Genomic DNA, 11435 nt, shown 5'->3' on the forward strand with positions numbered 1-11435 from the left:
CCTGGGGGGCTGCTCCTATGCCAGCCTAAATGGATCTTCCCACGTGCGTGCAGCTGCATTCCAAAGAGCCAGACACGCACATACACACAGAGAGAGTGCCACAATGAATGTGAAGGGCAAAACAGATTGACACAGACAAAGCAATACCTTGACAAGTATCCCTGCAGATGTAGCCACTGCTTACACCCATGTGAATGCAGTCCAGGCCTTTCCTGGGTTTCCACATGTCCTGGTTTCAGCTGGGATAGAGTTAATTTTCTTCTTAGTGGCTAGTACAGCGCTGTGTTTTGCCTGTGATGTGAGAACAATGTTGATAGCCACACTGATGTTCTTAGTTGTTGCTGGGTAATGTTTATACTAAAGTCAAGGACTTTTTGGATTCTTGGGCCTTGCCAGCCAGAGTGCTGGGGGAGCACAAGAGACTGGGAAGGGACGCAGCCAGGTCAGCTGCCCTGAACCAGCCAAAGAGGTATTCCATACCATGGGACGTCATGCTTGGTATAGAAAGTAGGAGGGTTAGCTGGGGAGGGATCGTTGCTCGGAGACTGGCTGTGCATCAGTCAGCAGGTGGTGAGCAGTTGTACTGTGCATCACTTGGGGGTTTTCTCCCCTTTTCCCTTTTCTTTTGGATTTTACCCCTTTCCTCCACCTTTCCATTTTAATTATTACTATTATCATTGTTATTACTGATGTTCTTACCTCTTTATTCTGTTTAAATTATGAAATTGTTCTTATCTCAACCCTCAAGTTTTACATTCCTTTCTGATTCTCCTCCCCAGCCCTCCGGATGAGGGGGAGTGAGCAGGCGGCTGCGTGGTGCTTGGTTGCCGGCTGGCATTAAACCATGAGACCAGAGGATGAGGCTACTGAAACAGAAACACAGCCTCACTCCCTGGATTCATAAGCACAGCGTGTTCGTAGATGCCTCAGATAACAGTCTAGAAATTAAGTCCATGTCATATGTGGGGCTCAAGGCCAAGGCTCCCTCACCAGTGCCTGGTGCAAGCCTTGGGTCTTTCTAGATCTGTGTTTCCTGGGCCCTGAGAGTCCACGTTCAAGTTCGCTTGCGCCTCATACAGACGCACACAGGGATCCCACCAGGAGCGGGCCTAAGGCAGTCTGTGCTTCCAGCTGCCATCCCCAAGGCCCTGAGCCCCGCAATGACCTGCCTTCCCTTGTTCCACTGCACCCTCATCCTTCTTGCTGAGCAGGCAGAGCTTCAGCCCTTTGCTGTGACCCTTTGTGCCCGACTTGTCTGCCTGCAGCCTGCTTCCTCCGGCAGGTGCCGGGCGTGGAAGTCCTGGCCTTGCACACGAGACTGAAGAGGACTGGCGCCTGGTTAGCCACAGAACTGAAACACTTTATTGCAGGGACTCAGCCAGCTGAGCTCTTCCGTTGAGAGGAGCGCGGGCAGGACAGAGCAGGCCTTTGACACTGAGGCTGCCTTTGCATCAGCAGGCATTGCCCCAGCGGGAAATGGTGGTGGTGGTGCACTGCAGCCAGCCCTGGATCCTCTCCGTCCTGCTGATCAAACCTTTTCTCCTATTAGGAACTGCACCAACTTCTGCAGCCAAGAAAGGAAATCCCACAGCTTCTGCACTGGAAGTGGGCAGGGTGTAAACCTTCCTGCTTCTGTTGGTGTTGGCCTGTGAACGGGGGTGGAGGTGAAGGCTGGCTGCGGCCTTGCCGTAGTCGCTACTGCTGTGTGCAGGCCCATCTGTTCCAGGATCCAGTTGTAGAAGTGCTGGGTGGAGGTGTAGACTCCGGGCTTCTTTGCTCTCGCACAGCCCATCCCCCAGCTGGTCAGGCCAACAAGCCAGAAGTAGTCAGCGCTCTTGTCTTGGCACACAAGAGGCCCACCGCTGTCCCCCTGCAGCAGAGGAGAGAGGATGAAGGGGTTGTTGGGTGGCCACCGTCAGCCCAGTGGCTGGCTCCTTCCCTCTCATGGCACTTCCAGAGCTGTATTTAGTGGCCAGCCAAGCTCTGGAGAAGCTTTCCTGGGAGGGGGTGGTGGGCCTGTAAGGCAGGGCTCGCTCTTCCTGCGGCAGGTTGGTGCTGCAGGTGTGTCAGGAGGCTGTGTCTGGCTTGGGATGGTGAAGCTCTGGGCTGCCAAGGGCACTGGGTGGGCATTGTGAACAAAGTGCCAGGCCTCTGGGACAAGGCAGGCAGGCCCTGGGAAAAGGCCCTACCCATGGGGAAATGGGTTTAGGCCCTCAGCAGTGGGGACACAGCAATGGGAGTGTGAGTGGCCAGGAAAAGCCCGTGACGGTGCAGGTTTGGGCGGTTGTGGCGGGGCTGCCCGTGCTGCCGGGGCTTGGCTTGTAGCACGCTCCTACCTGGCAGGTGTCGATGCCACCCTGCGGATAGCCAGCACAGATGTTGTGGGTGTGGATGGCCCCTCTGTACCAGCCGCTGCTGTTACAGACCCCGGCATCAATGAGGTGGACCTGGGCCTCCTGCAGCACATATGCCGATCCTCCAGCTGTGAAGAGCACAGAAAGGAATGAACTCCCAGCAGCTCATTGCCAGTTCTCCTTCCCTGCGTGACTGAAGCCCTATCCCGGGGCTTGGCTTTGCATGTGGGGAGGCGCTGGACCGCTCCTTCCTTTCTGCCTTGCTCTGGGTCAGTGGCTCACGCCCCCCTCTCTAAGAGGCATACGTCCCCACAGCCTGATTCTGGCTTTCGCCCCTGCTGTCAGGAAGAGCAACCTGCCTCCCCAAGCTGGCCAAGCTTGCACTCGCAACGTGACTACATTTTGGGAGCTCACCTCTTGCAGTCCTGGCACCCCAGCCACTGACGTAGCACTCTGTCAGCTCCGAGACTCTCAGCGAGGCATCGGGCACGCAGGCAAGCTGTACGTAGCTGTTGCACTGGACAGGCTGCTCCAGTTCCAGCAAGGCAATGTCGTTCCTCCGTGTGATATTACTGAAGTGCTGGTGAACCAGCAGCTGCTTGATGTTGCGTGCCTGGGCCTCAGGTCCCAGCTGGGTCAGCCGGGTGGCACCTACCACCACCTGCCACATGGTGATGTTCCTGGAAGGCAGATGGAGAGAGGGCTCAGAGGGAGCAGAGCCACATGCTGCAGCAGCACAGCAGTCGCCCTGCCTTCTGCTTGGCAAGGCAGAGAGGAAAGCAGTGCTTGGGAGGGTGCGACAGACCACGTGCTCCTTGGGCTCAAGCAGTGTCGAGCTGGAGGCTGCTGGGAAGCAGTGGCATGAGCCCAGCCTTCTCCTGAGCAGCCTCTCAGGTGGCTGCGGAGTGCCCAGGCACTGGGCGTACTGCAGGGCAACGGGACGGGAGCAGCACGTGCTTTTGCACTCAGGGCACCTGCTAGAGTGTGGGGCTAGCCCCGATCCCTGGTCCTCCTTACCTGGCCTCGATGAAGCAGTGGGCTGATGTGAGGACCCACTGTGGGCTGATGAGGGAACCCCCGCAGATGTGCGCCGTGCCTCCTTCCAAGGGAGCCTCGATGCTGACGATCCAGGGCCAGGCCCCTGGCTGGGCATCTGTGCCACCCACAACGCGCGACATGCCGTAGTGAAAAGCCGCAGGCCGAAGGCCGCAGGTGCCTCTGTAACCAGAAACTCCATTCTGGTTAGCTCCATGGAAGCTTGTGCCATTCCGGCTAAAGGCCAGCTGTCTTCCCTCCCCTCAAGGCATGGCCAGAAGGGCCGAGGAAACCCGTGGGGTGCGTGCCCGCTCCCCTTTCCCTGCTTTCTGCTTCAGCCCGTAGACGAGTTGTGCCGGCAGCCTGGGTGATGGCAAGGAGCTGAGCCTCCCAGATGGCCTTCAAGAGCCACTGGGGTGGCCATGGGGGACAAGCAGGACCCCTCCAGAGAAGCTCACAAGGGTTGCCCAATGTCCCTCCCAGAGCCTCGGGCCACTTACCCACAGCTATCCCATGTGCCATGCACAGGACAGCACATGGCCAGCAGGACAACGAGGAGGAGGAGAACATCCATCACTACCAGCAACATGTGGCAGCTGCAAGAACGAAGACTTGTCGCCACCACTACGGCCACCGACAGAGTGCCCGCAGGATTCCCGTTCCTGGGGTACCCTTGGACACGGGGCTGATGTCACAGAGTGCCTGGTTCCAGGTGCTGGGCGTGGTGGCGGTGGGGGAGGGATGGGGGGCAACAGGAGGGGTTCCAAGCAGGACTGGAGGCGGAAGCTGGGATCGCACACCCCTGACAGAGCCCCACGCAATGCCCTGCTTGCACGATCAGGGTGGGCAGGCCCCGTGGCAGGCAGCAGCGCCTGGCTCCCAGCTCTGCCTGCTAACAGCTCACAGGGCAACACCCAGCGTGGCCTCGCAGCCTCTTTGGGGAGTTCCCTGCCGCCCTGCTCTCTGCAGCCCTGTGCCACCGGCTCCTTCCCAATAAACAGACACACAACAAAGAACACAATGACTACAGCAGCATGTGCGTGCTTGGGTGTTGAAGAGCCAATCTGTTGATGGCCATGGCAGCCAAGCAGTGCTCGGCAATCCAAATAAGCCAAGCACAGCCCAGCAACGTCAACCTTCCTGCACAAAGCACAGTGAAATGCAGGTGCAGCACACTCCTCACTGGCTATGTCAGCCACAGCAACGCGCTCTGGCAGGTGTCATATCCTTGCTGTCTGTGGGTTGGATTGCTGTTCTGGGCACCCACTGACCATGGCACTTGTGGCAAGGGCAATGAACGTGAAGCTCTAGAGAGAGAAGGATGCTCCTGCTCGCAGCCCAACGTGCCATTGTTCACAGCTTTGCAAGAGCTTGCATCAGTCTCACCTCGTCAGTCTGTCTTCTGCCGCTTACTGAAGGAGCCTTGCTCACTCTCCTGCTGGAGTGCAGGAGAGAAGCAGGAGCCAGGCACGTGCATTGCATTTGCACAGCAGGGCTAGGTCCCTGGAGGGTCGAGGGCAATGGCTTGAAGGTTGGCAGCCTCCAAGCTTGTGAAAGGTGCGGCAGCTCCCTGCTGCCATCCTGGCTTCTGTGGTGAGGCATAAGGCGCACAGCGGAGGGAGCAATCGGGTCCCGAGGAGGAGGACCACGCAGGCTCTGTCTGAAAGTGGAAGAGCTGCTCTCAAGGCCCTTGAGGTGCAGCAGGGCTTCCTAGGCCCCAGAACTGGCCTCCAAGCAAGCGGGCTCAAGGCTGCTTTGTGTTTTGAAAAGGGACCGGCAGCCGGTTCCCACGTGTCTGCTGAGAGCAGGCAGAAGGCAGCCTTGGAGAAGACAACTTGTCTGCTGGGGAAACCCTGCTCTTTCAGCACCGGTTTTGGCAGGTGGCTAGTGGGGAATGCCATCAGAGGTGGCCACACTTCACAGACGCTTGAAGGAAGAGATTGGGGTCATTTGGCGGAGAGGACTCTGGCAGGGACAGCAGTTCCCAGGCAAGCCCGTCAGTAATGGCACACAAGTCCAAGGTGACCTAGCTAACAACACCCAAAGACCACGTGTGTTGACAGATGGGGCAAACCTGGGAGCAAAGGGGGAAAAAATAACTGGGGTTGGCCCCGTGTCTGGGAGGAGAGCAGGGCTGAGAGAGGCAGGACTCAGGGAAGATGAGGGGCACGTATAAGCACGGCAAATGGAGAGAAGGGGGGATCAAGGAGCCGGTCACACAGAAGCAAAGTGCTGGCTGCCTTGCTTGCCTGAGCCCTGCGCCTAATCACCACAGTACCCACTGGCTTCTTTCGGAGAGCCACCCCAAAGCCCTTCCTGTGTGGTCCCATTCTGCACCTGCCACACGGTGGGTCCCCAGGCCTGGCTGCTAGCAAAGGCCGACGGCAAGACAGGCCACAGGCAGCCAGCACTTGGAAAGCCCCAGTGTCTCGGGCCAGCTGCTGCTGGGAGCCCTGTGCGCGTGCACAGCTCACTAGTGAACCTGAAGCTGGACGAGGTGACAAGCAAGAGGGGAGAGAGAGCCTCTCAGGCATGTGGATGGCCTGCGGTGTCAGCCGACGTGCCTGCTCAGCCCCAGCGTCCCCACCTTGCAAGAGGACCAGGCCTGCCAACCACTGGCCACCTCTCCACCTCCCAGAGGCAGGAAGGACTTGGAGGTGCTTGAGCATGCATGCCCTCAGCTGCTGCCCACCTAGGCATGCCCCCCCTGCGGGAGCTGCAGAAGGGCCTGCCTCTGAAGCTGCCAGGACCGTCCTCCTCTTGCTCTGTGCTTGGGCCCCGGCAAGCCATGGTGCTGCAGCTCCCAGCTCTGTTCCTACCCAGGACTGCAGGGCATGCCTCCAGCTGAACTGGGATCTCTGGAAACATGGGCATGCCCTTTGCTTCCTCTTGATCATGCAGTGAAAGGAGTTCTTATGGCTCTGCGGATGATGCTGGAGCATGCTCCCTCCCCAAACAAGTCCGGCTTTCTGTCCAGAGGCCTCAGGTGTTCCTCGTAGCACAGAGCGCAACTCCCCTGCACTCCTAGCAGGCTTGGTGCGGCAAATGAAGAGACGGGACGCAGCTTGATGCAAGCAAGTTGTCCGTTTATTAGTGATTTTCTTACACATATATACGTTTCTACCTTCTACATATTACACACTGATTGGTTAAATCTTAAGCGTAAAAAACACTGATTGGTTGATTTAAGGCACACCGTTAAAACAATAGGAACTTATTGGTTTACCTTGACCTAGCAACAATTTCTATTCCAAAATTAGGGGGCTTCTTTCTACCCGGCTTTCTTGATTAACAAAGTTACTTATCGGCGCTATGCGTTCCCTTACCTGGCTACTTGTTTCTCTGTCCGTCTGGTTGCCTCCTCAACTGTAACGGCTCAGGGGTCTGCAGTTACCTTGTTCCTTTGTTCCCAGGGCTAGTGCCCTACAAGTTCTAACAAGTCTCTATTCATCAGGCTATCAGTACTTGGACTCTTGTCCTTGAGGCCTTGTCCTACATCTCCCTTTTCCTGTTGCACAAAAAGAACCCCTGAAATCGGACGAGTTGTTAATTTTTGCAAGCATTGTAAAAGATAAGGTATAAGTAATAAAACAAACAAAAAAGCAACTAAAGCATATATAACCATCTATATATAACCATCTTCACTAAACTTCTTAAACATCCTGAAATGCCCCAACCACTAAACAGTTTATCTAACCAATCCCAAGTATCACGTTGTTGAAGATGAGAAACTCCATCCTTTAATCTTTGGATGCTAGCATGAATTGATTCCGAATGATCTGAAAGGTTCATGCAACACATCCCTTCAAACTCTTCACAACCATGACCTTGTGCCAGCAGCAAAAAATCTATTGCAGCTCTGTTCTGTAATGTCGCGTGGCAAACACTATCAACATCTAATAAAAGACCAGACAGGGCACTGCTTGTGGCATTGGTTTGTTTGGCAAGCCAACAGCCAAGCTTATCTAATGTTGCTAGAGCCTTTCCTGCAGCAGCTCCAGGCAACCGAAGAGATGCAATAAAGCGTTGGCCAAAGGACCAAAATTGCATGTTATCATCACAATTGGAGGCAAATGCATGAACGCCACGCTTTGTCCTTCGACAGTAGCGATGTTGTAAAATCATAGATGTGTTAGGAGTCAGGACGGAAAGTCGCCCTAAGCTACATGGACCTCCTTTTATATGAGAAGGAATGACAGGCCATGCTCGATCACCACAAATAAAAAATACTCCAGCAGGTAGTGAGAGCGGAGTATTGCTAGATTTAGACAAGTTGTTAGCAGTGTAATTACACCAGGTACTTGCATTTCTAAAAACAGGATGAATAGGGGAAACGTCCCATGCCCTAGACTGATTCTTTCCCGTGTAGTTAAATTTTATGCAAAAATCCATTTGTACTGAACCAAGGAGTTCAGTTTCCTGCGGTTCCAGAGTAGCCAGTGGGAGATGGGGTATCCATACATCCCAATTGTCTGTCACATTTTTTGATACGTTTTTGGGTGGAAAAAGACTTTGAAGGTCCCTAGGTATAGGCCATTCATCTAATGGTAAGCCCACAAGACATGTGGAAAAAGGCTGATCCGGAGTGGCCATAGCAAGACACAGAGTATCCTGTCCAGTCAAGTTCGCCAACGTGACCCAAACATTTACCTTTGGTAGAAAAGGGGGAGAAGAGCTACCTTCAATAGGCCAAGGTCCAGGTATGAGCATCATTATCCATATTACTGACAACGCTTGTTTCTCTTTTTCTTTTTCCATTGTCGTTTTACAACCAGCCATTCTTCTGGTCGTACTGTCCACGACCGAGGCACTGCAATTGATCGTCCACTCTCTAATCCTACAATAATGTTCTTGTTAATAATATAAATTCTGCTTGCTAATACAATATATTGAAACAACAACCGTGCAATAGCCCGTACTTCTAGGCTTTCAATCAATGATAAAAAATTTGCAAAAACTAAGTTTGGAAAAATCTCAGAACCCAACCCTATAACTCCCTCTAATTCCAAAAGAGGTTTTCCCATAAAACGTTCAGCCCACTGTATATGATTAAACCTTAATATCTGATTATTACACTCAGAGCACATCCAATGACCCCATCTGTCCCTTAGTCTTACAACTCGCCAGCGATCGTGATCACAGAGTTCACAATGAATCTTGATCCACGGTTGACAAGATGGTCCACGCTCATAGCAACATAACTGTAGAAATCGAGACGCTGTCCAATCTGGTTCATGACAGTGTCGTTGAAAGTCGATGTAATGGAAGATAATATCTGCTAGTGGTGCCGTCAGTGCGTTGGGGATCTGGTCTGGTCCAAACGTATTCCCTTTGTTAAGTGGTTTAATCCAGGGCGATATTGTCCGTTCCGAGCGCTGTAAAAAGCGAAATCTAGATGCTAGATCCTGAATTTGGTTACCTGACATTAATGCAAAACAGAAATCATCACGCAGTTTTTATTTCATTCTGTAGGGTCGGTGTCGGTATCAGTTGTCTGCGGTAAAGGTTCAGGGAAAGGTCGTGCATTCTTTGCTGGGATCCATCTGGGTCCTCTTTCTGTGGAGACACAAGCGTAACCTTTTCCCCATGTAACAAGAGGATATGGTCCCATAATTTTACCTGTTTCTGGTTCTCGAACCAATACTGGGGCTTTAACCCGTGCCTCGAAGGAGGTATTTGCAGTAAAATGTCGAACTGTCGGTGGGTTGTTATCTATTAAAGAACAATTTAAAAAATTAAAAACATACAATGCTTTCTGTAACCGTTCCTCCGGAATAGCCATTCCCCCTTTTTGTTGTTGTAATAGACGTTTTAGAGACTGATGAGACCGTTCAACGAGAGATTGACCGGTGGGGGAATGAGGAATGCCAGTAATATGAGTTATACCCCATAGGGCAAAAAAGGTTTTTATAGTTGTTGAAACATAAGCTGGACCATTATCTGTCTTTATCTTTGAGGGAATACCCAAAGTAGCAAAAGCACGCATTAAATGTCTACGAACATCTCGGGCCTTTTCTCCTGTGTGACAAGAGGCAAACAAGGCACCTGAAAATGTATCAATGGAAGAGTGGATATATTTAAGGTTACCAAATTCAGAATAATGTGTGACATCTGTTTGCCATAATTGTAGGCTTTGTAATCCTCTAGGGTTAAGTCCTGCAGCAATTGATGGGAAAGAATGTTTTTGACAATCAGGACAGACAGCAATAATATTTGACGCTTGTTGAGAAGTAAGGTCAAACTGTCGCTTAAGAGCTCCAGCATTTTGATGGAAAAAAGAGCGACTCAGTTTAGCTTGTGCAATGCGGTCTGGCAATACTTGAACTGGTAACATCAACAGATCAGCTCGTCGATTGCCTTCTGCCAGAAAACCAGGTAGTGAGGTATGAGATCTAATATGCATAACAAAATAAGGTGCAGATCGAGAGTCCAAAAGGAAAATAAGTTCCTGTAACAGGGTAAAAAGTTGTGAATGTGAAACATTCCGCAGCACAGAAGCTTTGGCTCGTGTAACAATACCTGCAACATAAGCTGAATCAGTAACAAGCTTGAGTGGTACGTTCCATTTTCGGAAAACGCAAACAACTGCATTCAGTTCTCCTATTTGAGGTGAACCGGAGACTGTCTCTATGTCCGAGTCCCATCGTCTCCGTTGATCATCCCACCATAGGAGAACAGATTTATGTGATTTGCCTGATCCATCTGTAAAGACAGTAAGTGCCTGTAAGGGTTGTTCGCTTCTTTTGGGTTTTAACATCAGACAAAAGTCAATGTTAAACAGTGTGTGTGAAGGTGGATGAGAACTTAGTTGACCTGTATAGTCAGCAAGTGCCATAACAAAGGTGTCTGATTGCTGATAAAGCCATTGTAAGTATACCGTTGTTATTGGTAGACAAATACAGACAAAATCCTTCCCTGATAAGGTTAACAGGCGTGATCTAGCTTTAACAATCAGAGAGGCAAACATTTCATGTTGTGCCAAAATAGTTTTTGTAGACTGGTTAGGTAAAAAGATCCATTCAATAATTAACAGGGGGTCTGAGTTCTGAAGGTCCCATTGCAATATCAGGGCATGAGGCTGTCGTACAGGGTTTAAAATAATCAAGTTAAAAGGTAGTTCAGGGGCCCATCGGTGGGCCTGTCGAGAAGCAATAGCTGAGGCAACCTTTTGTAAAGATGCATCTGCTTCAGAGTTAAGATTACGTGGGGAACAAAGATTAGTGTCCCCTTTTAAGTAGGTCAAACAGAGGACCCAAGTCTGTATTAGAAATTCCCAGTAGTGGTCGAACCCAATTTATTGTTCCCAGTAATTTTTGTGCATCGTGCAGGTTTTTTACATTGGTATTGATCTGCAATGGTTGAGGAACAATAGTTTGTGCTCTTATTCACCAGCCCAGATATTTCCAAGGGGGAAACTTCTGGACTTTTTCTGGTGCTATAGAGAGACCTGCCGAATTCACGGCATCTGCGACAAGGGCTACAGCTTCCTCCATGACTTTGTGATGTTGTGCTGCCACTAAAAGTTCATCCACATAATGATACAATAACACAGTAGGCATAGCGTTTCGGACAGGACTGAGTATTTTCGCAACATACCATTGACACATTGTAGGGCTATTTTTCATACCTTGTGGCAGTACAACCCACTGATATCTGTGCAACGGAGCTTGCATGTTGATGCTTGGAATTGAAAAGGCAAATTTTGGGGCATCATCTGGATGCAACGGGATACTGAAAAAACAATCTTTAAGATCTATGACAGTTAGATGCCAATGTCGAGGGATCATAGTTGGGGACGGGAGCCCGGGTTGGAGGGCTCCCATATCTTCCATAGCATCATTAATTTTTCTGAGATCATGGAGCAAGCGCCACTTGCCAGTTTGTTTTTTAATAACAAAACCTGGTGAATTCCATGGGCTAGTAGAAGGTTCAATGTGTCCTTGGGACAGTTGTTCTGAGACTAAGTTTTGAAGTGCGCGAAGTTTTTCCAAAGGAAGGGGCCATTGATCCACCCAAATAGGAGCATCAGTTTTCCAGGTTATTTTT

General features: G+C 51.2%; 1 protein-coding gene across 1 annotated transcript; it reads right to left on the reverse strand.

Moving 5' to 3' along the window:
• Nucleotides 1-1496: 1496 nt before the first annotated feature.
• LOC130147367 (acrosin-like) lies at nucleotides 1497-3662 on the reverse strand. Its single transcript, XM_056334380.1, has 4 exons — nucleotides 3372-3662; nucleotides 2769-3034; nucleotides 2337-2482; nucleotides 1497-1870 (listed from the first exon to the last, which is right to left on the reverse strand). Exons 1-4 carry the CDS (start codon nucleotides 3530-3532, stop codon nucleotides 1529-1531), a joined length of 915 nt encoding a protein of 304 aa, XP_056190355.1. The 5' UTR covers nucleotides 3533-3662; the 3' UTR covers nucleotides 1497-1528.
• Nucleotides 3663-11435: the final 7773 nt, after the last annotated feature.

The sequence above is a fragment of the Falco biarmicus genome, chromosome 4 (genome assembly GCF_023638135.1).
Source record: "Falco biarmicus isolate bFalBia1 chromosome 4, bFalBia1.pri, whole genome shotgun sequence".
Classification (NCBI taxonomy): Eukaryota; Metazoa; Chordata; class Aves; order Falconiformes; family Falconidae; genus Falco; species Falco biarmicus.